Source organism: Guillardia theta (assembly GCF_000315625.1).
Source record: "Guillardia theta CCMP2712 unplaced genomic scaffold GUITHscaffold_24, whole genome shotgun sequence".
Classification (NCBI taxonomy): Eukaryota; class Cryptophyceae; order Pyrenomonadales; family Geminigeraceae; genus Guillardia; species Guillardia theta.
Window position 1 is genome coordinate 734,539 of NW_005434650.1, and position 21,607 is coordinate 756,145.

The following is a 21,607-nucleotide window of genomic DNA, read 5'->3' on the forward strand; positions in this document are numbered from 1 at the left end:
TCGAAAGAACATCTTTTGCATAGCATCCGACCACATGATTGCACAATCCTTGGGCTTGAGAGCGATGACGCCTGGAGAGGGCTCCTTCTTTTCACTTCTCTCTTCGATTTCTGCTGCCAGTAGAACTCTACCGCAATAAACAGATTGTTCTTCAAAATCTCCAGGAAGTCTGGGCACGCCCGCACTTTCCATCATATTGTCAATGCTTTGCCCGCCGAAGAGACCAATTCCTGTACGGAAAGGATCATTCCTTCTCTCGTACATGTCGATCCATCTTGGCTCTTTATAGTACTCCTGGCGGATGACAATGTCTTTCCAGCTGAAGACAATATGTGACAGTCTGGACACATTGGCATCCCACACTTCACAAATGATCAGGTCGCAATACGAGGGTTCATAGAAAGGTAACTGCAGCATCGTATTCCATTTCGGTCGGAGCGAATTCGGGAAAGGGTCTGATGAGATTGCACCGCAGCCACTGATGACTCTAAAGACTGGATCTGCTGTCCGTTCTGATCCGGTCCCGAGATCAAACCCCTGGTAGACAAGGAGCTTGAAGTTGTATTGGTGGGAAGCACACTTTCTCAGATTCAACCGAGGAATTTGCAGAATGTCATGAAAATTAAGTTCCCAGTCTGCAACGTCATCTGGAGCTCGACTTTGAACTTGCCCTGGCTCATCAATGTTGTTGATGATGCAATTCAGCTTCAGAAAACCCATTGGCTCGGCCGGGAGATCGGAGTTAGGATCAACTAGAGGAAACCATTGCATTGGAAGCATGTGACCTTCACTGAGAAAAATGTCCAAGATTCCTAACCGAACTTCTCCGATGAATTTTGGTCCGAGCAAAGTGGTATGATAGACCGATATCATCAGGCAGGAAGCAAAGAAATCTTCTGGCTGTCCAGTATACTCCCTCTTGAAGGTTCTGTTTGGAATTTCATTTATACACTTTTCCATGACTTTGGAATCCTCTCGAATGCCGAGATGGCTTACTTGGATCAACATATTGTTCGTTCCATTCCCAGCAATGGCTTTGATGCCGCGAGCATCCCATACTGTGGTGATGACATTCCAACTACAGTCACGAGAATTGTGCTTTTCCTTATACTCTCTGCATAGCATAGAGTATGCAGGAACTGGGTGCCATGTCGGCATCTTGCTATCGGATCTTGAAAGAGGATCAGGGATTGATTGGACCCGCCATTCGAAGAGCGAAAAACTTTACTGTCAAAGAAAAGATGTCAAGCAAGTTCAAAGGGACATCAAGAGAGAAAGATGTCATGACGACAAGCTTCTGCAATCAATTTGATCACCTGCAGTTTCTCCAGCTGCTCCCACCTAGCCTGCTGTCCTGTCCCTTCACCTTCGCATCCCTTGCATTCCACAGGTCGCGCAACCTGGCTCCGAATAAATTACAGTCCATCATTTCATTATAATAACCCAAATAATTTGAATATTTGCAAACTTACTCTTTAAATATGAAATTAGAATAGGACTATTTCAATCATTGAGAAGGAAGTACCACCGCTTGGTTCTTAATCGGCCCGGTAGGATCTGAACAGCCGCGCTGCCAAGTGAGAGTTTCATAACCGTTGAACGGTAGTAACGGCATGCCATGGTCGGCCGGGCCGGGCCGCTGGGCCGCAGGCCCGCACTACGGCCAGGCGCCGCCGCTACTAATCACCGGGTGGCTGCCCCGCCGCACTCAACTTGGCAACGGCCGCACACTGAGGCTCCGAGGCTCTGCCTGTCTGCTAACTGTCAGTGCGCGGCCCACAGTTAGCGGCCCCGGGCCTGGCACCGACGGTGCCGGACCCCGATTCCAGCCCTCTCAGGCTGTGACCGTGAGTTGTATGCGACTACGGTACCTGGGCAGCCTGCTGAGCTGGCGGCCGGGTCACCGGGTACTACGGTAGCGGGCCCGGCCTTCCTGCGCGGTTCTGAGGCGGGTCATTTGAAGTTTCATTTCAGGGGCCGCATTCTTGCAGGCGGGGGAGAAGAGGAGGAAGAAGAGACGGGCTGAAGGAAGACACAAGCAGCCCTTCCTTGCTGAAACCTCTCGAATCTTGTGTGTTGGTTTCTGCAGGAGAGGACCAGTGAGACAGAAATGAAACTCATGGTGATTCGTGTTGCGATGTTTGTTTGCCTCGCAGACAGTTTAATGGCATTCAATGTGTGGTTTCCATGCTTCAGCGGAAATGCTATTTCGAAACCTTTATTCCTTCGTCATCATGAAGAAGTTGAAAGAGGCAGGCACATCAGTATGCACGCGATAAAACGCGAATCAAAACAGAAATGGTATGAAGGAATCGACAGGAACAGCGAAGAGTACAAGAAAACGCTTGAGCGTCAGCGTCAGCTTACAGATTCCATGTCGGTGCTCGAAAAATGGGACGAGTCAATGAGGGAATTTTATCAGAAACATGCAGACGCCACAGCTCCTCTCGGAGATGTGGAGGGCCTAGTCAAAGTGGCTGGAGCGCAGGAGCGACGAGCGCTGCGGGAGGCATGCAAGATTCTGTCCTCGGAAGCTTACTATGTCCTCCTTGGGATGAATGCAGGGACAGAGGAGGAAGTCCGCAGGTGCTTCCAGCAGTGGATTGAAGGGCTCCAGCTCCCGATGCCTGAGCAGGTGCCGTACATGGACGACAACTTCGGCACAGAATTTCTCGATCGCGCAAGCATGAGCCAGGAGCTGCAGACGAGGTTTGATGGTCCAGTCCATCTTGCATACAACTCAAAGGCAGGAGAAGCGGCGGATGCTCCTCCTCGAGTGCACATCATGCCTTATCCTGCTATGGATCGCGGAACGGTCTTCACTCCAATCCTGGAGGGATTTTTCACTCAGTACGGTGAAATTCCTCTGAATCTCTTCGATGTTGCCTTGGATGAGAAAATTCCGGAGGGGTATGAGTCAGTAGATGAGAGCGTGCGCTCCAAGGACGTCGCCGCCCGCCAGCATGCAGCCCTGGGCAATGCATATGCGAACCCGAGTGCTATGAAGGATGTGAAAGTTGCCAAACCTTCAGAATCAGAATCTTCATGTGAGCAAGCGCAAAACCTTCTCGACCAAACTTCATCCAGCGAATTTCTCAACTAGACCCATCTGGATTTCTCAGTAAACTCGTGCGATGTCGAAGCAACATTCCGTGTAACAATAGCTCGGCCTAGCTTGTTTTGATAATGAACCGACCTAGTTCCTCCTGCTCCTCAGCTCCCTCCCTGCCCTCCCCCTTCCCTGTCTCCCTCCCTTCCCTTCCCCTTCCCTGTCTCTCTCTCTCCCTCTCTCCCTCCCTACCTACCTTTCCTTCCTCCCCTTCTAAAAACCCTGCGACCTTGCAATCGTACCCCTACTTCTTCCCATGAAAAGTACCCCCACAGTGTGTAAACTTCACTTTCCTTCTCGCTCCCTCCTCCCTCCTCCTCCCCCAACGCCATGTTGGTTCATCCTCGGTGAACGATCGACATGTCACTCCTGATCCTTCTCTCAACCTGCAACCTGGATACATCCGTTCTCCTCCCTCCTTTGCTGTCCATCAACCTCTCAGGATCTCACTTGTCCCATTCGCCTCCGTGAATCAGTTGTTTTCGCCCATTTCCCTTGCTCACATTGATTCCCCCTTCTTCCTCGGTCTGCACAGACACAGACACAGACACACATACACACTTCTTGCTACTTTATCCCTGCTCATGCCACATGTAACAAGGGAATAGCGTCACTCCAAAATCCCACATGATGGATCGATCTTCATTCTACTCCCTGGTGCTCGTGTACCTCCTGTCTCTCTGTACCGTCGCCGTTGGCATGGCACTTTTCTTCAGCTCCTTCTTTCCTCCTAGAAATCTACCTTCGACCTCAATGGCATTCCACCATAAGCGAGGGGCAGAGCCACGACACGGGATGGAGCGACGGAGGAGGGATCGAGTTGTGCTCATGATCATTGACGCGATGCGATCGGAGTTCATCTATTCCAACACCTCCAACTTTAAGTTCCTCAGAGAGCAGATCAGACACGGCGCCGCTATCGCGTACTCCACGAAAGCACACCCGCCGACTGTCACCTTGCCTAGGATCAAGTCAATCATTACAGGTGCAATCCCGAGCTTCCTGGACGTAGCAGCGAATCTCAACTCTCCCGAGCTGAGTGAAGATAACGTCATCACTCGGGCATCGAGATCAGGATCGCAGATCCTCATGTTCGGTGACGAGACTTGGCTCAGGTTGTTCCCTTCCACCTTCCTCCGCAGTGACGGAACTACCGCCTTCTTCGTGCTCGACACCAAGATAGTTGATGATAACGTGACAAGGCACGTCATGCCTGAATTGGACAACAATGATTGGGACCTCATGATTTTGCACTATCTCGGGCTAGACCATGCCGGGCATTTGGGTGGGACAGACAGTGAAACGATGCGATCAAAGCAGCTGGAGATGGATGAGCTGGTGAAGGACATGTGGGAGAAGATAGACCTCAGCAACAGAAACTCTCAGCCTGGTTCAAAGCCTACCATCCTGGTTGTTTGCAGCGACCATGGAATGAACAGTGGCGGAAATCATGGAGGGGCAAGTGATCCAGAAACAGACGCTACCGCCATTTTCTTCACGTCGAGGCATGATCAGCATGATGGTCGACAAGAAGCTTCTGGAGACGATGCTGAAGCCCTTCAATTTCCCGTGGTTTGGCAAGTCGACATGGCTCCGACGCTTGCTTCCCTTCTGAACGTGGAAGTTCCAATGAACAACATTGGAAAGATCATCCCCACAGTGTTGGATCACATGAATGTTCCTGATTATCTTTCGTCTTTGGAGAGGAATGCTGAGCAATTGTTTAGATTAAGTGGAGGGAATCGTTCGCAGACAAAGAGTCTCACGGACCTATACAACCAGGCACGCTCTTTGAAAGATGACTGCTTAAATGCAATGAAGCAGGCTAGCAAGGAGACAATGAAGGTCTCTCAGCTTCGCACAGCATTCATTCAAGATGGTGAACCAGCACATGTAGAAGAGAAAGATCCAACAGAAGCTTGTCTGATTAAGACAGAGCAAGTTTACTTTGATTATCTTCAAAAAGTATGTGAAAGGCTTGAGCAAGAACAGGGTGGAAAGTATGACATGGCAGGCATCACGCTTGCCCTCTTTGTGTTGTTGGCTGCTTCTATCAACTCTTTGAATGTCTTCATACATGTGCATATCAGTGAGGATTTTCAATCGCACCAGTCAGCGAAAGAGATCCATGGACCTCAGAACATCATCTGGGGAACGATCAGTCGACATGTGATCATCGGGGCTATCTCTTCCATTGCAGGCTTGCTCCTTCATCCATCCTTCTGCTCTCTCTTTTACAACGACAGATCAAAACCTTCAGGGGTATGCGCTGCAACCCTAGAGAAGAAGATTATCGTCGGAGTCTCGTATTTTATGATGACAGTCTGTGCTTCTGTTTTCTACTCCTCTTTCCGAACCTTTTCTAGTCATTTGTTGCGAGGGGTGCGGATTCTCTGGTACAAGAGCACCTTGACAAGCTCCAAGAATTTTCCAAACGCCGTCGGGCCGCTTGATGAGACGCTGGGGCTCGAAACTGTAGTCGCAGTCTTTGGGTCTGCTCTGCATTTGTTCACTTTATTCTCGAGTTCCATGATTGAGGAGGAGCATGTGACATTCTATTTCTTGTAAGACAATGAAGCTCCATTGCTAGATGCTCTAACCGCTTTGATCTGCAGGACAAGCACACTCTTCCTGTCAATGGCGAGAAGAACAATGAAAGTGAATGCGCGCATGAAGCAAGGGTTTGATCAGATGAGGTCGCTTGTTGGGGTGAGTATGTAAGTGAAGTAGTGTTTCGTCTGAACAAGAATTACCATCAGGCTGTGGTGCTGCTGGTTGTGCTCAGGATCGCAGGCTCATGGAATCAGGTGATGTAAAAAGTTTCGTTCGATTGTCACGGATGATGAAAGAAACTGAAATGATTGTTATATTTGCAGACTGGTGTGAAGAATTATGGGAAAGCGGATCTGGCCAAGTGGCTACTGAAGCCGGATCAAAAGATGCTGCTCGTCGTACTGGGAGGCTTGTCTCTTGTGTTTGTTGTATCCTGCCACGTTCATGCCGTCAGAAGTAGTCGGCAGCAGAGCACGGGATTGATTTCTATGGTCCAACTTATCGCCACTCCGACATTCATCTTTGCATGGTTTCTTTCTTCCTACTTCTCTACCCAAGAGATTCTCACTGCTCGAGCGATCTTTCTCGCAAGCTTGCTCGCTTGCATGAGCGCGACGTACGAGCTGTATCGCAATTCTGGGAGGAAAGAGGGCGTTGCGCACAGCCCGCTCTTGAGATGGTCCACCAAGATGCTTTTCGGGCTTGCGATCTTCGTCGTCCCGCTGTACTGTCCCACATCACAACTGATGGTGCTGGAACTGACGTCTCTTCCTCCAGGCACCACTTGCAGAATTATCCGCTTCTGGCTGCGATCTGTCTGCAATTTTATGCAGCCAGCAATGTCTGTAGGATGTACATGCGTCAAGAGGAGCAGGCGACGCCTGTGCCTGCACCCATCGCCTTGCTGGTGATGTTGGAGTGGATGGGGAGATGCGGCTACTTCGCACTTGGGAACAGCAACAGCATCGCAACCATCGACGTGAGCAAGGCGTTCACCGGGCTCTCGGAGTACAATCAGACTGTGAGTGGTCAAGTTCCTTCTCCTCCTCCTCACGAGAGTTTGCAGATCTGCGGTATCTTCACAGCGATGATCACCTTCACTGGGCCCCTCCTCATGTGGTTCGCGACGCTGGCCATCGTAGCCCAGCTGTTCGGCTCGAGGAGGAGGATGTCTTGTGCTGTCCTGCTAGCAGCTTCTCTCCACTCATCGATGAGGTAATTTGAGTCTGGTGCCTCCTTCACTGACTGGTGAAAAGGATTCTCTGCCTGTCCTGCGTCTGCCTCGTTTCAACGATGTTCAGGAATCACTTGTTCGTCTGGAGCGTCTTCTCCCCGAAGCTCTTGTATGAGCTCGTCATGTCCATAACCATGTTGTCTGTACATTCCGTATGCGTGATATTTACTTGTTCAATCGATATCTTCACATAAATCTAAGGTCGATCTTTTCTTCCCTCCTCTTCCTCCTCCAATCCCTCCCTCCCTCCCTCCCTCCTCTTTTTCTTTCTCTTCCTACATTCCTCGAGCAAGCTTTCCAAGCCCTCTCTTGCCCTCGCTCCTTCATGTCGTTCAATTCTTCTTGCTCTGATGATGGCGGAGCAACAGGGCTCCTGCGAAAAGTCCCCAGATGGAGTAGGCGAACTTTGCCAGGACAAACTCGTGGGTGAGGGAGGGGAGAAAGCTGGTGATGAGGTAGGTCAGTCCTACCAAGACGGCGATCAGTCCCATCCACATGGGAAAGACAGAGCCGAGCTCGCTTGCTATTTGATCCTCCGCCGCTCGTCGCCGCAGCTCGAACATAATCGAAAGTCCCATGAAGATGACGGCAAGACCCTCGGGGATAGGAAAGCCGTGGAGAAGGATGTGGTCGCGCCAGACCATGAGCTGACGCCTCAGTCTTGGTTCCCGTCCTAGCTCAAGCAATGCGATCATCTCAACAAACCCGCCGATGATGAGGACGAGGCAAGTTCCCAGCCACAACCATGAGGAGAAGTTCAGGAGGGGAAGGTCTCTGGACAGAAAGTGCACACCAATCACGATGACAAAAGTGGCAGCAGCAGCTCCAACTATGCTGGCAAGGTGCAAGATAGCAATAGGAAAGGAGAAATTGAAGTAGTTGTCATCAGCGTTCTTGGCATCCAAAGGGTCCGGAACGATATGGCGAACCAAAAATGTTGGCAAAATGAGACAAAATCCCACACCAGCGTGGGCAATGGCTGTTCTGACATTCCTTTCATGCATGGCTGCAAGGCTGGACTCTCCCAGAAGGGGAATATTTGAGTTGTCCCTCAACATCTTCTCTATGATGACGTCTCTTCGTTACTAAGCTGGTGGCGGCTGAAAACAAATATTCGACTAGATCAAAACAAGTGTGCAACAAGACTCGAATAAGGCGAGAATCTGTAAGAGAAGTAAGGAATCGAACAACAGTCACTGATTGCTGTGCGAAGCCTTCACTGGCGTTTCACTTCCCTGCTTCTACCCGTACCCGCACTCTCTTCCTCTACACTTCAGCATCGCCTCTTTCGTCTTCTCTTCCTCCTTGTCAGCCTTGTTCGTCCTCTCCCCCCTCCCACTCCATGCTCGCACCTATCAACTTGCTGCTCGCCGCATGGCCACGTAGAAGAGTTGCTGGTCAGAGGGGGGAAGAGGGATAGCTACTGAATGAACGCGTAATCCGCAGATGATGGTTAACCACAAACTCACTCAACCGGATCTGCGACCTGATCTGCGACCTGATCTGCGACAGCGATCTCGTCTCAGGGATGGCCATGGCGCAGGGAGTGCTGATGGCGCTCCTGATGGCGAGCTTGGTGGGAGCTTCATGGGCGTCGAAGGAGGCAGAAGGGACGAGTACGTCTCGTGAGAGCTTCGTTCATGCCAGTGAGTCCTCAGCAGTCTGACGGGAGGACAGGACAATGGGACTGGCTCGGTCCTTTCCCCATGGGCGAGCACGAGCAGGCGGTGGATGTCTTCTGCCCAGCACTGTGGGGTGATGGCGCAAGTGACAGGTAGGAGATGACTTCCTCCTCTTGCTCGCCAGTGATGATGATCAGGCTCCCATCGCGCAACAAGAGCAAGTACATCAGCGAGTATGTTCCTGGAGGGTATGTGTCGTGGCAGCAGGTAGGCGAGGCGTAAGCATGGTCTGAGTCTGAATAATGATATCACCATGCAGCATATGGCAGACTCTAGTGGCGTCTTGAACATCCAGTATCAGGGTAAGCTTCTCTCCTTGTGCTACCGCCCGCTTGCACCCTCATACATGGCAGGGCTAGGAAGAAATCCCTTCTTCGGCTGGGCCATCGGCGAGATGAATGTGCAGCACGATACATGCTTGATACTGCAGGTGGTTGGGACAGTGTGGAGTGCTTATGTCGATGGAGCATCGCTGGTAAAGTTTGCGCGCGTTCATGTTCATTGCCTGATGTCGAGCTTGTGCTGGGCAGAGTGCTGCAGGGAAGGATGTAGGGTTGCGAAAGATCTCCGATCTACCTCATGGAGCTCTTGTGTGTTGTGGTCTGATCAATACATCTCTCTCACTCTCATCGCAGCTCTACTTGTCCAAAGGATCGCACAAGTTGTTCGTGAAAGTGAAGTCCACAACAGCCTCTGCTTCGTTCCAGTTCCGATCCTCTCCCTGTGGTGAGCCTCATGGGAAGCTTGAAGTGATCAAACTTCTGCCTGGAGACTGGCGGGTGAAGAGAGGAGGAGGAGGAGGAGGAGGAGGAGGAGGAGGAGGAGGAGGAGGAGGAGGAGGAGCGAGGAGGAGGAGGAGGAGGAGGAGGAGCGAGGAGGAGCGAGGAGCGAGGAAGAGTAGCGAAGGAGGAGGAGCAAGGAGCAAGGAGGATGAGTAGAGCGATGAGAGAAAGCAGGTCATGATCATTTCTGTCAGGTTGGCCATGGGAAATGGTCTCAAGGGCCCCCAGCTTACGACCTTCCTGGTGCGAGACTAATCGTCCTCGTCTTCGGTCCTCCTTGTCTCATGGAGCCTACATGCTTCCTCTGCTGTTCTTGCCCTCGTAGTCTCTGCTGCCTTGCTGTTCCATCTCCGTCCAGCCCTTGACCTGGTTGCTACCTGTTCGCAGATGTGGTGGGCAACGCTCTGTTCACCGATATGGTTCACGTGCGTGTTGCCAACGTGGGTCAAGGATGGTTGAGGGATGTAAGGATGCGCGTGCTTGCTACAGGTAGGAGATTCCTGGTAGGAGGGAGGAGAATGTTTGATAGCCTGCAGATTTGATCGCTGCCTCTCAATCGGAGCAGACAGTCTCCCTTGCTCCCAATCAGCGATCCGTCTTGTTTGCTCCCTTGGCCCTGCATCCCACCAACGTCTCCTCCGTCCCACAGGCAGCTTGTCCTCTCCAGGTTAATCTCCGCATCGAGCACTCGGGGGGGCGGGAGGGATGGACGGATACCTCCTTGCGCCTACGATGTCGGGCTCGCGATGAGAGTTTTATCTTCACCTTCATCGACTTTGATGGTTCACCCCAGCAAGCGGCAGCAAGTACACTCGTCTGCTCTCATCCTCTCCTACCTAACTTTCTCCTAGCCCTCCTCTCTGACCGATCCTCTCTACCCACGTATCCTTGCTGACCTAACTTTCTCTTGCCACCCTTTCTACCTTCCTATCCTTCGCTGTCTATCCTGATTCCCTTTCATCATTAATTTGATTCTTTCGAAGGGTTTCCGAAATCTCCATGTGTCGCCTCCACAAAGAAGGATGACACGGAAGTAAGCGAGGATGACGGCTGCCCTGTCCTCCTCTCCATGCACGGCATGGACGTCACAGCTCAGCGGCAAGCAGACGCGTACAGGTGAGCTGACTGCGAGAGGAGGCAAGGGAGATGAAGGCGAGCAAGGTCGAAGGAGTCCTTGTGGGTGCTGGCTCCTCATGGGAGGAGCACCCACTCGTTCTTCTGGCAAGGACCAGGTCCAAACTCTCTCCCCTTCCTCCTGCGTCCTTGATCCCCTGCGCCATAATGCTACTTCCTTACTCTCACATCTCTTCCTCCTCTCCCGTTCTTCACCCTCATTTGTTTTCTCTCCGTCAACGGAATGGGAGCAGGACACTGGAACGCGGAAGGAGCTTTACGAGCCCTCGTGATCTACAGCTCAATGTCGAACAAAACTTTCAAAGCATCGTCCTCCCGTGTGGTAATGGGGCTGCCGTCCTCTATGCTCTTTCCCCCTCCTGAAAACTTGTCTCCTCTTCCTCCTTCCTATTCTTCCTCTTCTCTTCTGATCGAGCGTCTCAGATCTTCACGGGTCACTCCAACGGGGGTTATGGAGCTCTCATGCTTGCGGCTCAAAACCCCTCGAGGGCCATCGGCCTGGTACGCGTCCTCCTTCCCTTCCTTTCCCATCCCCTTCTCCACTTCCTCATTGCCTTCTTTCCTTCCTCCTCCTCCTCCTCCTCCTCCTCCTCCTCTTGTTCTTCTTCTTCTTCCTCCTCCTCCTCCTCCTCCTCGTCATCCTCCTCCTCCTCCTCCTCTTGTTCTTCTTCTTCTTCCTCCTCCTCCTCCTCCTCGTCATCCTCCTCCTCCTCCTCCTCTTGTTCTTCTTCTTCCTCCTCCTCCTCCTCCTCCTCGTCATCCTCCTCCTCGTCATCCTCCTCCTCGTCATCCTCCTCCTCCCTCCTCTCATTCGTACAACCCTGAAGGCGCCATTGGCGGGAATGCCTTCCCTCGGCTCCAGCGGGAGAGAGGGGACCTTCGCTTCCTTCCCCATCGCAGACCCGAACTTAGATCGCATCCTCTCCCTCTCGTCAGCTCAGTATCAGGTCGAGCTTCTTGCCGGTTCGCCTCCTCTCGGAGGGGACTAGAGGATGAACTCGCAGCAGGGAACGTTGCTGGGATCCCCTTCTTGGCACGAGCAGGAGGGAGCGATGAGGTTATCTCCCCCCATCTCACACGCCGAGTAGCTCGAATCGTCTGTGGATACAGAGCCAAGTACAAGAGGAGGAGGAGAGGGAGAAGAGGAAGGAGGAGGAGGAGGGAGCGAGAGAGGGGAAGAATCTGACAGAGTTGTCAGAAAGTCAAAGTCGAAAGAGTCTTTTTGCAAGCTTCGTGAACTACCTGGCAAGCCTCACTGGTGGTGGGACACAAAGTCTGAGGTGAGGGGAGCAGGAGGAGAAGGGAAGGAAGAGGAGAGGAGAGAATGGAAGAGAAAAGAAGGGGAGGGGCTATGAGATTATTGTGGCCGGGGTGTGGGAGAGAAGCTGGAATGAGAAGGGAGTGATAGAGAGCATAGGAACTGATGTTCTTGCAGATGGATGGAGGAGTCCTCGACGACTCTGAGATGTGATGGGAAGAGAATGACATGCTCTGTCAAGCTCACTGATTGCAGGAGGGACTTCTGGAGCTTATGTGTAAGAAAGGTCAGTCACCCTTGATGTGTGAAAACTTTTGACGTTTCCGAGACAGGGAAAAGACAACCAGACAACGGAAGGACAAAGTGTACTCAAGTGCTTCTCATGACGTCTTTCTTTCCTGACAGACGGAGAGAATGACTTGCTACGACCTGTCAACCTGCCGCTCAATCTCTGGAGTTTTCCCCCTGCAAGCTCTGACGATCGGTGATGACTTGGCACTCTGCTGAGCTCTGGATGGTGAGGAAAACTCCCAGGTCAAGCAATCTCCATCACCGTCACTAAGACAGCAGAGACGATTGACATCACCACCAACAACCTTCGCCGGTTGAAAGGTTCTTCCCTTGCATGCTGCAGGTTCTTTCCTCAAGTCGTTTCAAGTTGATCCCATCGGCTCACGGACGAGGATCAACATTGATGGTACAGTTTTCAGCACACAAGGTGGCGAGCGAGAGGAAAGGAATGCCTCGTCTAACTCTTGCTGTAGCTGCTGCCCTCTCCTACTGCAGAGATTCCTCAGCTGATCGCTCCAACCCTTCGCGATGGTTTGCATGCTATTCAGGTAATTCAACTTGCTTCCTTCTTACCTGTCTCGGAACTCGCAACCCCCAACACCTCCTGCCTTGTCGGCGTTCGCTCAACATGTTTAGCAGCTCAAGAGCAAGGCGATAGTTGCTCATGCTGCTCAGAGCGAGGGCAGAGGCCTCGAGAGAGCCTCGGGCCGATGAGGAACATCTTCAAGCGTCCTCTCGCTTGCATCTTCTCTGGTGGCGCGTCAGCAAGTGAGAGGGACGTGCAGGTCAACCGGAGGAGACAAAATTTGTTCTCCTCTGATGCAGGGATGCAGTTCGAGGTTTGCCAGATGCTCTCACAGAACTGGTTTGAGTCGGGAGCTGGGATGTGAGGATCGAATCGTTTCTAGCGCGTCTCACCCTGTCTTGGGTGCTTCCACCAGCATGCAGATGATGAGCGACATCGAATTTCAACAGCTTCGGACTCATCCTTCGGCAAAGGACTTCAACCTCATCGTCCTCGGCAGCCCAGGTCAGTCCCTTCCCTCCCTCCTGTCACGTGCAGTGAGCAGGAGTGCACCAGGTCAGAACCTGTTGAGCAGGGAACTTGAAGCGCTTGTGCCGGTGAACATCTCCAAGTCTTCCGGCTCTTTGGCCTTCCAGGTGCTGCGTCCGCGCTCAACCGTCTGCTCTCTCACCTCCCCTCAGCTGGGCTCCTGCAACTTCTCAGGAGGAGGCCATGGCTTGACGACGCTCGGACCATGGGGTTCAGCATGCAGTCAGCCTCCTTGTCGCTGAAACAACTGGAGCAGGCGAAGGCTTGTTCGTGCTCGTGATGGGACAAGATCTCCCTTCCTTCCACAGAGCCGCCCAGTGAATTTCTCTCCTCTCCTCTTCCTCCTCCTCTCCTCCTCTCCGCTTCTCCGCTCAGTCAAGCTTCTTGCAGTGTTCTCACCGATAGCCTCTTCGAGACCAACCACTGGAACGCCCACAGGTCACCCGACCCTCTCTGACGGTTCAGTGCAGGCAGCACCGTCATGGCGATTATGCCATCGTGGGGCCACGATTCGGGAGGTGAGAGAGGAGGGGAGGAGGAGAGGCTCTGAACTTGTTTGCAGCCATGGCGTGCAAGGGATCGTTGCGGCGGGGTTCTACGGGAATCAGTATCGGCAAGTGAGCAAGTGCTGTTGGTTGATATGGATGCAGGTGGGAGTTTCTGCCTGAGGCCTCGTACTTGAGTTGTTGAGACGTGTGATGGAAGCCGAAGCTCGATATGTTGTAATATGCAAACCAAAACTCTTCCACTGCCTGACCCTCCGAGACCTCCACACGTGGAAACGACCACTACAAATCTTCTTAGGCGTCGATGCCCGGGCGTCCTGGACTTCCAGAGTCTCCCTGGAGCAGACGAGTCAGTCAACCGGCAAGCAGTCGCCTGTCTCAGTACCTGAGCTCCCTGCCGGCCGGGCTTTCCCTGGTCTCCCTGCCAGGTGGTCACTGACATGTAACCCCCCTCCCCCCCTCTTGCTCCTACCGGTGGTCCTGCGACTCCCGCGTCTCCCTGCGGACCAGGCTTGCCCTGCAGCCCTTGGGGCCCTTGTGGGCCTTTGGGTCCTGTAGCGCCTGCAAAGCCTGGGGGACCGTTGGCTCCGTTGGCTCCGTTCGTTCCGGGGGCACCAGGGGCACCAGGGGGTCCGCGACCACTGAGACAAACATGAGGAGCAGAAGGGGAGTAAGACAGCTGCTTACCCCGGCAGCCCCTTGTCTCCTGCAGGTCCCTGAGGTCCAGGGGGTCCTGGGGGTCCCTCCTGCGGAGAAAGTCAAGAAACCGGGAGAAAGGTTGACTCAGCGTCGAAGCATCTCTGTACCAATCCTGCGATTCCAACTTCTCCTTCAGGTCCCTTCGCTCCCTTCCTTCCTCGCGGTCCTTGAGGCCCGATGTCTCCCGGCAATCCTCTTGGTCCAGGTTCGCCTGCACATTGACAGTAAAACCATTGAAGTTTGCATTCTTGAAATGGATTCTTCACCTGGAAGGCCAACGGGACCCGTGGGTCCTTGGAAGCCGATTTCTCCCTGAGGACCAGGAGGACCTTGGTCTCCTCTAGGGCTCAAGGAGATCTTGATCTTTCTATGCTCATGAGTAGCAAGGTCAGCCTCCTCGTTCTCCAGGTCACGTTGAAGCGTCTTGACTTTCTTGGACATGTTCTCAACTACGCATACGAGCGTCAGCATGTCTTTCACAGCGACTCTTGCATTGTCTGACCTATTGTCTCAAGATTCTCTCCGCTCAGAAGCGAGACGCGTCTCCGTCTTCCCAGCCCCGCAGCGATCTGGTACAATCATGTCAAGTGAAAGAGGACAACGGACCTTTTCCTGTACCTCAGAATCTCCGGATGCAAGCAGAGTAAGACAGAGCACGCAAGCAAGAGCGAGGAAGATGGCAGCAGCTGCCATCAAGGCGGCTCTCCTTCCCTCCTCCTTCCGCCGCTCACTGATCACCAGCGGCGCCATGGGACGTCTCTTCACGTTTGATATCCGTTGCAATGTAACGAATATCCTACAACCATTTCCTAGGAGTTTGCTACCACCTGATTGATAGGAAAAGCCTAGGTTGTTGGTCTAGGTGTTGCTAGGACACTTGCTAGGGACATAAGTTTGTTACAATAAAAGAGTCATGGCGGCGGCATTGGAATGGTGGAAGAATGGCGACGGGAAGTAGAACGACGACGATGAGGAGGAGAAGGAGGGAGAGAAAATGGAGTCAAGGGTAGAGGAGAGGAGCCACTGATGAGAAGGATGTGTTTGAGCGGATGAAGAACTTCGATAGCAATCGAATCATCGACCAAAATTTGAAAATTCAATGAAGGTTTCCTGCACGCCCATCCCGGTGCTTGAAAGGAGCGCCGCCCACAAGCCATGCGCACGATCCTCTCATGCAGCCTGCGCAGTGGATGACCGTTGGGTGATTGTACATGGAGGATGGACCGGCTTGAAACCGCTGAGCTGCTGCTGGGCTTTGAACATGGAGACTTTCTCTTGGAACCAGATTAAAGCTGCCGGTGAGCAGCCCTCTGCACGACAAGGACACTCGATCAGCTTCTTTCCCAAGACAAGGAAGCTACTCCTCTTTGGAGGGCTGGATGCGAGTGGAGCAGTTGTCAAGGACAAGGCATACTTCCTTACTGTCCCTAACGACATCACCGATCGATGGCACTGGCAGGTGGGTGAAGTTGAAACCTCTCACGAGTTCGTGCTGAATTGTTCTCCTTCAGCCTGTTCGCTTTGCTGGTCTATCCCGCACAATAGGAGGGATCATGGTTGATAGAGCCTTTCACTCCACTTCAGACATCGGCAATGAGAAGGTGGTGGTCTTCGGGGGGATCTGCGACGAGATCACTAGCAAGCATCATTCCTCGATGCTGTTTCAGTGCGACACAACATCCTTCAGCTGCCATGAGCCGAAGGTCTACGGAGAGGTAACTAACTTCGCCTCTCAATCTTCCTTCATGGGTTTGTTCTTCACACAGCTGTTCTAGGGTCCCTGCTCCAGATATGCCCACTCGAGCTGTAGCCTAGAAAGTGGAGCCAACGGGAGAGAAGTGATTATCATCGGCGGGATGAAGTCTGATACTCGGTCTGATCTCCTCTCATCATATTTCTCGACTTATCTTTGATCCCCAGGGAGATTTTATCCGATGGCTATGTCTTGGAAGTTCACCCGACAGCAGTGCGATGGAGCAAGATTTCCTTTCATGGTGACCTTCTTGCCAATTTCTCGGTTGCCTTCCATAGCATAAGTCCAGTGACGGCTGGTCTAATGGTAGTGCCTTGCATGGAGAATCTGATGAGTGACTTGCTGGAAGGCTCAAGGCAACATCTTGTTGTTTGGCGGAAAATCAGAAAAGAACAAGAAATGTTCTTCGTTGTTGAGTCTCTTCCCATCTACTCACAATTACTCTGCTGTGTCGAGCCCGACTCTTCTTGCGAGAGTTCGAACAGCAAAGGATGTCAACGGCAACAAGTTCAGCACCAGACAGGTGAGAAATTGTAGACATTCTGATTCCGCCGGTAACTGCTGATATCGTTCAGGACTTCCTCAGGCAGCGGCAGGACAGAGAAAAGATGGCGAAAGGTTAGAAGGATTCTCTTTCTTGCGGCTTTCTTGCCTTGTTCGCTGCTGAATTTGTTGTCCACTTTCTTTTCAGCTATCTCTAGTCTGCCCTCCTATTCAGAAAGGAACTGGATTTCGAAATCTCCAGCTCAGTGGCAAGATTTCTCCCCTGTTTACTTGAATACCAGCAGTCTGACTCTTTTAAAGGAACTTGGGAGAAGTTACAAGTGAAGGATACTTACCGAGAAATCGCGCGGGACACTCGGCTGTCATGCTCGCACGGAGATATCTTGTCGTGTGCTTCGGGGTGGATGCCAAGAATCGAGCCAGCAGCGACGCCTTCCTGATCGACTGCAAAGCTGACGAGAAGATCGAATCGAAAGTTCGGGAGGCACAAGTCTACCTTCCTCCTCCTCTCGGCGTCCCCGCGGTAAGACCCGAGGTTGAAGCTTCAGACGTCAAGGTCGCAGAGCCTTCGAGTCCGCCCGAGGCTGCGGGGTTGGAGGAGGCAGACTCAAGTAAGACATGAAGTGCGTCAGACTGATGGCTGACTCGTGCCCGCACAGCTCGAGACCGCCCGATGCTCGTCGAAGACATCTCAGACTCCGTGGTGCTGAAAACGTCAGGGACCTCCCAGGCTGAACATTTCAAGAGCGTCCTGAGGACTATCTGTTCAGAGATGCAGAAGGGAGGGAACTTCTTCGACCTCGTCAACATGATGGGGGAAGCTGGAATACTGACGGCCTCGCAAGGAAGAAAACTTCTCTTCCTTGCCAATCAGTGCGATGCCAGGGTGCTTCAAGCCTTCACTGCACTGGAGAACACGTCAGGAGAGGAGCGGACGGTCGACATGATCAAGGCAGGCTGACCCTCCCTCAGCTCCCTCTCCTTCCTCTTCACCCTCCCACATCCTGCTGATCTCACTGACCTCCCGTGCAGGAGCAAATCACGGAGATCTGTTGTATTGCTAAGGAGCTCAACGACAGATCGAATCGTCTGCTCAACGATGAGGAGAATTTTTGACGTCTGAACATTTAAGTGAACCAAAATGAACATTTAAGTGAACCAAAATGAACATTTAAGTGAACCAAAAGTTCAATGGAACGACATTATTCCTGCCTCCTCTCTTCTCTACAAGATCTGTTCGTTCTTTCGGGTTGCGTTTCGACTCCTGTTGACCTTGGGAAAGATCTCTGAGAGCTGGGGGTACCTGTAAGGACGGTCAACTACTTGAGAGAGAAGGAAAGAGCATGCAAGACAGAAGCTCTCACATCTCAACGTACGAAGTCCACAAGTACTCCGTGAGCTCCGGACTGTGACATTTCACCCTGCCTGCTCTGTCCAGCACAAAGATTTTCTCCTTGCAGATCCCTGCGTTCTCATACGCCACCGCATCCTCTACCTTCTCACAGAATCCCCCGACAAACGTGCTAGTCGCCTCCTCTCCCTCCGAAGAGCCCTGGAAGACTTGTGCAAGCTCAGCGAGCGACATGGTCTTGAACGAGCTCTGATGATTCCCTCCAGCGTCCTTCCCCAAGGACATGAAAGGGGCAAACGTCCTGTCCGAGAGCTTCTGAAGGAGCACCGTTCCCATCCTCTCCTGGGTCGTTATGATGGGAGACGCTGGCAAGTGAGCCCCCCTCCCCCACTGCTCCACCTCCGCCTCCCTGATCCAGTTGATGGTCTCTCGGACCCGATCAGCGCGGGTGATGGGAGCCGCTGTGAGGAAGAGGACGCGGTATCCCGCGCGGTCGAGGTAGGAGAGGAGTGGACCCACACCGTCTCGCACCGTCTCAAGGCCTCCTGCTCCTCTCGTATGCTTGTTGGTCGTTAGCAAGACCAAGTCAGCGCTCTTGGTCCATATGTCCCCCTTGATCACCGTTCCCTCCACATCCGCTATGACGATCTTGTCCTCACGGTCCCAGAGGAAGATCCCGAGGGGGACGCTGGCGACCTCTTTCCAGTCTCCCGTGCCCTTATCCCTCTGGAGCACCACCAGCTCCGATAGGTTGCATCCCTGCTTCAGTGGTAGTGCTTGCAGCTGGTCAGCTGGCGGGTGGAAAACTTCTGCATGATCTTCGAAGTAGCACTTGCAGTCGTCTCCAACCTTCATGATCACATCTGTGAAGATGTTTCCAACCTTGAGCTGAACTTTCGTTTCGATGCCACTTCCCACTAGCCCGTTAGCTACTTTGCAGTGCCATGACGTAGAGACGAGCTTGTCTTGATGCCGTACAATAATCACATCACAGGCTCCGCTGTGAAAACGAAACGCATTCACTCCCAACTGCATCACCTTCTCTGCTCCTGACGATAGATTTCGCGTCCATGCCACCAGACCGTCCATGACTCTTATCCTCTTCGCCAACACCCTTGATTCTCTGGCGGGTCCCTCGTGTCTCGATGTTGAAACGGCTGCTTCACACCTAGTCCCTCCCTCTCCTCCTCTCCTCCTCTCCTCCTCTCTCCTCTCCTCCTCTCTCCTCTCCTCCTCTCTCCTCTCCTCCTCTCTCCTATACTTCTCTCTCCTCTCCTCTCCTTCTCTTCTCTTCTCTTCTCTTCTCTTCTCTTCTCTTCTCTTCTCTTCTCTTCTCTTCTCTTCTCTTCTCTTCTCTTCTCTTCTCTTCTCTTCTCTTCTCTTCTCTTCTCTTCTCTTCTCTTCTCCCCTTGCTTGCCTTCACATTCAATTTCGCTACAGTCGCTTGACCGATAAGTCGCGAAAGCCGGCAGACACATCTCAGTGAGTCTTCCCCGGCAGCTTTCCCCGGGCCGGGCGGCCGGGCGGCCGGGCGGCCGGGCCCGGGCAATCACGGGCCAAGAGTACTTGCACCGTCAGGCTGCCGCATCGAAGCGAAGTCAATTGCAGTGACTTTCTGAGATTGCAAGGAGAATTTCTTTATTGAAAGACTGATATCATCTCACGACAGTTCAAGGGTTCAAGTTCATTCTTGTTCCAACGTTGCGACGAGATTTCATACCCTCCTTGTACACCGTCAGCTCCTCGGTCTCAAGGATATCCTTGAGGTCCACGCTGGAAGACAAAGTTAGAGGAGGGGAGAGCGGAGATAAGGATGGATGGATGAAGAGGAGGAGGCAAAGCAGGGAAGGAGAGGTGTGAGGAGGGGATGATAAAGCAGAGAAAGAAGGAGAGCTGACTTGTGAACGAAGTCTGCCCGCATGTCGACCAGTCGAACCTGCGCGAGTTTGATAGGAAAGGATTGATCCTTCTTCACCGCCTATCATCCCATGAGCTCAGTCGCAGAAGGGTCGAGAGAGTCGATCAGGAGCTTCACCTTTTTGAGCTTCACACTGCACAGGATCGCGAGGTCTTCTATCAGCCCGACGGCAATCTTGGGTGCCGCAGGCTTCTGTTGTCGCTGGCTTAGGCAGATGGCTTCTCCTGTCCACTCTGCCTCCTGCTTGAGCCACAACAAGGTGTAAAACTGCCTCGAGAATCGCTCGGCCTTCTTCATGTTCATCGACCGATTCTCCGTCTCACTCACTCGCTGATGCAGCTGGGCAAGGAGATCAGGCTCTTCTCCTCCTCCCTCGTCTCGCCTACCTGTTCGATGGTGAAGAGCTTCTGCCCTGCAAGGTAGGCATGCAGCTGCTGGTGAAGCACAAGGTCCCCGTAACGTCTCAATGGCGATGTGATCTGACAGTAGAGGGGCATGCCGAGGCTGAAGTGATAGCCTGGCTCGCCGAGCTGGGAGTCGCGAGTAAGCACGACAAGAGGGAGTATGGGGGGGGGGGAGACCTTAGTCCTGAGAAGGCGTTTGCGAAGCTCGAACATATCCGAGAGCGTGGTCGGAGGCTTGAAAGCCTTGGGCTTTGTCAGCGTCATCTTCTTGTTCGGAGTGTTTGGTTCCGTTGGAGGCAGCTGGACAGCATCGTTTAAACACAGGAGAGGAGGAGGAGCAGGGAAACCTGCGATGAGAACAGGAACGGGATTTGATTATCAATAGCAAACTTTCCCACCGCCTCTCCAGCCATGAGCATGAACTCCATGACCTGAGACACAAGTCAGCACCTCCCGATCGTCGCCGTGCTACTGACCATGTCCTTACTCTCATAGTATTCTACCGGCTCGACAGAGATCTTGCCGTCTGAGACCTTCACGTCTGCCTCAGGGAACTGGAAGGTGATGGCGCCTGACATGTCCCGTCACCTTCAGTCGTTGAACCTCAGAGCCTCACCGTTCTTGCGCCTCCTGTCGGCAAAGATCTGCGCAATGACGTCGAGCTTCCCCAAGTCAGTGCTTTCGTCTTGAATGTAATCGCACGCATCATCATAGGACACTCTCGTTACTGAAACCTGAACCCAGGGGTCACCCCAACAACGCGGTCGCCTGCTCTCACCAAACTCTTGCAGATCTCCACATCCTCCACCTGCCCATCCTCGTCCACACGGAAGCCAACAGAGAAGGCGCAAGAAGTCTTCTCGTTGCCCAACGCTATGGTCTGAATCGCCGTCTCAGGGAGCATGTTCACAGTTTCTGACATGGCAGGTTCAGGCATAGCAAGGATCAAGATCAGTCTAACCTTGAGGGAGGTAGCAGCTTGACCCACGAGCCCTTGCGAATCGATCCAATTCGCTATCTTCATAGGACATTCAGAACAACACGGAACAAGAAACCGATATACAAGGAGGTCTACCTGCGCTCACAATACTTGCGACATCTGCAATGTGAACCCAAACTTTTCCATCCGCATCCAGCCTGCTCGCATATCACCACAGCATCTGCAGTAGGAGCGATCGCGCACGAGAGAGCATCGTCGGGATCTTTGATGCCTTCGCTATCGATCGCATAAGCTTTCAGATGCGTCAGATCTCTCCGCTCGACATCTTCAAACTTGGGGTGGCTGGTGACTTGCGGAGTGTTCAGATTCACCTGGCACCCTCGTGAGAGCTTGTTCTGGTACACGAGGAGGAGGGGGAGGAGGAGGAGGAGGAGG

At 52.7% G+C, this 21,607-nt stretch overlaps 8 protein-coding genes across 8 annotated transcripts in view; 5 read left to right on the forward strand and 3 right to left on the reverse strand.

Moving 5' to 3' along the window:
• Positions 1 to 1,618: 1,618 nt before the first annotated feature.
• GUITHDRAFT_137276 (hypothetical protein) lies at positions 1,619 to 3,103 on the forward strand (the record flags this gene model as incomplete). Its single annotated transcript, XM_005834838.1, is given in 4 exon segments — positions 1,619 to 1,763; positions 1,783 to 1,847; positions 1,880 to 1,915; positions 2,090 to 3,103. 4 exon segments carry the CDS (start codon positions 1,619 to 1,621, stop codon positions 3,101 to 3,103), a joined length of 1,260 nt encoding a protein of 419 aa, XP_005834895.1.
• An 801-nt stretch (positions 3,104 to 3,904) lies between these two features.
• Positions 3,905 to 7,090, forward strand: GUITHDRAFT_106462 (hypothetical protein; the record flags this gene model as incomplete). The annotated part of the gene is made up of 7 exons (XM_005834839.1): positions 3,905 to 5,673; positions 5,725 to 5,818; positions 5,869 to 5,916; positions 5,986 to 6,386; positions 6,440 to 6,683; positions 6,729 to 6,877; positions 6,919 to 7,090. The coding sequence occupies 7 exons, from the start codon at positions 3,905 to 3,907 to the stop codon at positions 7,088 to 7,090; spliced, it is 2,877 nt and encodes a 958-aa protein (XP_005834896.1).
• Positions 7,091 to 7,228: 138 nt separating this feature from the next.
• On the reverse strand, positions 7,229 to 7,900 carry GUITHDRAFT_137278 (hypothetical protein; the record flags this gene model as incomplete). The annotated part of the gene is made up of 1 exon (XM_005834840.1): positions 7,229 to 7,900. The coding sequence occupies one exon, from the start codon at positions 7,898 to 7,900 to the stop codon at positions 7,229 to 7,231; it is 672 nt and encodes a 223-aa protein (XP_005834897.1).
• A 524-nt stretch (positions 7,901 to 8,424) lies between these two features.
• GUITHDRAFT_137279 (hypothetical protein) lies at positions 8,425 to 14,803 on the forward strand (the record flags this gene model as incomplete). The annotated part of the gene is made up of 34 exons (XM_005834841.1): positions 8,425 to 8,542; positions 8,574 to 8,670; positions 8,716 to 8,785; positions 8,838 to 8,880; positions 8,932 to 9,053; positions 9,214 to 9,357; positions 9,555 to 9,603; positions 9,748 to 9,849; positions 9,897 to 10,142; positions 10,344 to 10,476; positions 10,522 to 10,592; positions 10,728 to 10,816; positions 10,918 to 10,995; positions 11,322 to 11,457; positions 11,693 to 11,774; positions 11,930 to 12,038; positions 12,158 to 12,236; positions 12,287 to 12,364; positions 12,387 to 12,470; positions 12,517 to 12,591; positions 12,683 to 12,828; positions 12,877 to 12,929; positions 12,952 to 13,073; positions 13,125 to 13,204; positions 13,250 to 13,319; positions 13,354 to 13,414; positions 13,488 to 13,535; positions 13,568 to 13,615; positions 13,660 to 13,714; positions 14,127 to 14,273; positions 14,316 to 14,380; positions 14,439 to 14,507; positions 14,647 to 14,689; positions 14,711 to 14,803. The coding sequence occupies 34 exons, from the start codon at positions 8,425 to 8,427 to the stop codon at positions 14,801 to 14,803; spliced, it is 3,105 nt and encodes a 1,034-aa protein (XP_005834898.1).
• A 760-nt stretch (positions 14,804 to 15,563) lies between these two features.
• GUITHDRAFT_106467 (hypothetical protein) lies at positions 15,564 to 16,678 on the forward strand (the record flags this gene model as incomplete). Its single annotated transcript, XM_005834842.1, has 6 exons — positions 15,564 to 15,761; positions 15,814 to 16,017; positions 16,078 to 16,175; positions 16,223 to 16,361; positions 16,405 to 16,578; positions 16,631 to 16,678. 6 exons carry the CDS (start codon positions 15,564 to 15,566, stop codon positions 16,676 to 16,678), a joined length of 861 nt encoding a protein of 286 aa, XP_005834899.1.
• A 245-nt stretch (positions 16,679 to 16,923) lies between these two features.
• Positions 16,924 to 17,675, forward strand: GUITHDRAFT_106468 (hypothetical protein; the record flags this gene model as incomplete). Its single annotated transcript, XM_005834843.1, has 3 exons — positions 16,924 to 17,170; positions 17,219 to 17,496; positions 17,592 to 17,675. 3 exons carry the CDS (start codon positions 16,924 to 16,926, stop codon positions 17,673 to 17,675), a joined length of 609 nt encoding a protein of 202 aa, XP_005834900.1.
• A 244-nt stretch (positions 17,676 to 17,919) lies between these two features.
• On the reverse strand, positions 17,920 to 18,999 carry GUITHDRAFT_106469 (hypothetical protein; the record flags this gene model as incomplete). The annotated part of the gene is made up of 1 exon (XM_005834844.1): positions 17,920 to 18,999. One exon carries the CDS (start codon positions 18,997 to 18,999, stop codon positions 17,920 to 17,922), a length of 1,080 nt encoding a protein of 359 aa, XP_005834901.1.
• Positions 19,000 to 19,580: 581 nt separating this feature from the next.
• GUITHDRAFT_106470 (hypothetical protein) overlaps positions 19,581 to 21,607 on the reverse strand; it is a gene marked incomplete at both ends in the record, with an annotated part of 3,314 nt that continues 1,287 nt past the window's right edge. The window contains 11 exons of the mRNA XM_005834845.1: positions 19,581 to 19,683; positions 19,809 to 19,888; positions 19,946 to 20,167; positions 20,215 to 20,358; positions 20,410 to 20,532; positions 20,580 to 20,663; positions 20,709 to 20,803; positions 20,849 to 20,966; positions 21,011 to 21,250; positions 21,318 to 21,369; positions 21,416 to 21,543. Coding sequence (XP_005834902.1) covers positions 19,581 to 19,683; positions 19,809 to 19,888; positions 19,946 to 20,167; positions 20,215 to 20,358; positions 20,410 to 20,532; positions 20,580 to 20,663; positions 20,709 to 20,803; positions 20,849 to 20,966; positions 21,011 to 21,250; positions 21,318 to 21,369; positions 21,416 to 21,543 — 1,389 coding nt within the window. The remainder of the gene's footprint in view (positions 19,684 to 19,808; positions 19,889 to 19,945; positions 20,168 to 20,214; positions 20,359 to 20,409; positions 20,533 to 20,579; positions 20,664 to 20,708; positions 20,804 to 20,848; positions 20,967 to 21,010; positions 21,251 to 21,317; positions 21,370 to 21,415; positions 21,544 to 21,607) is intronic.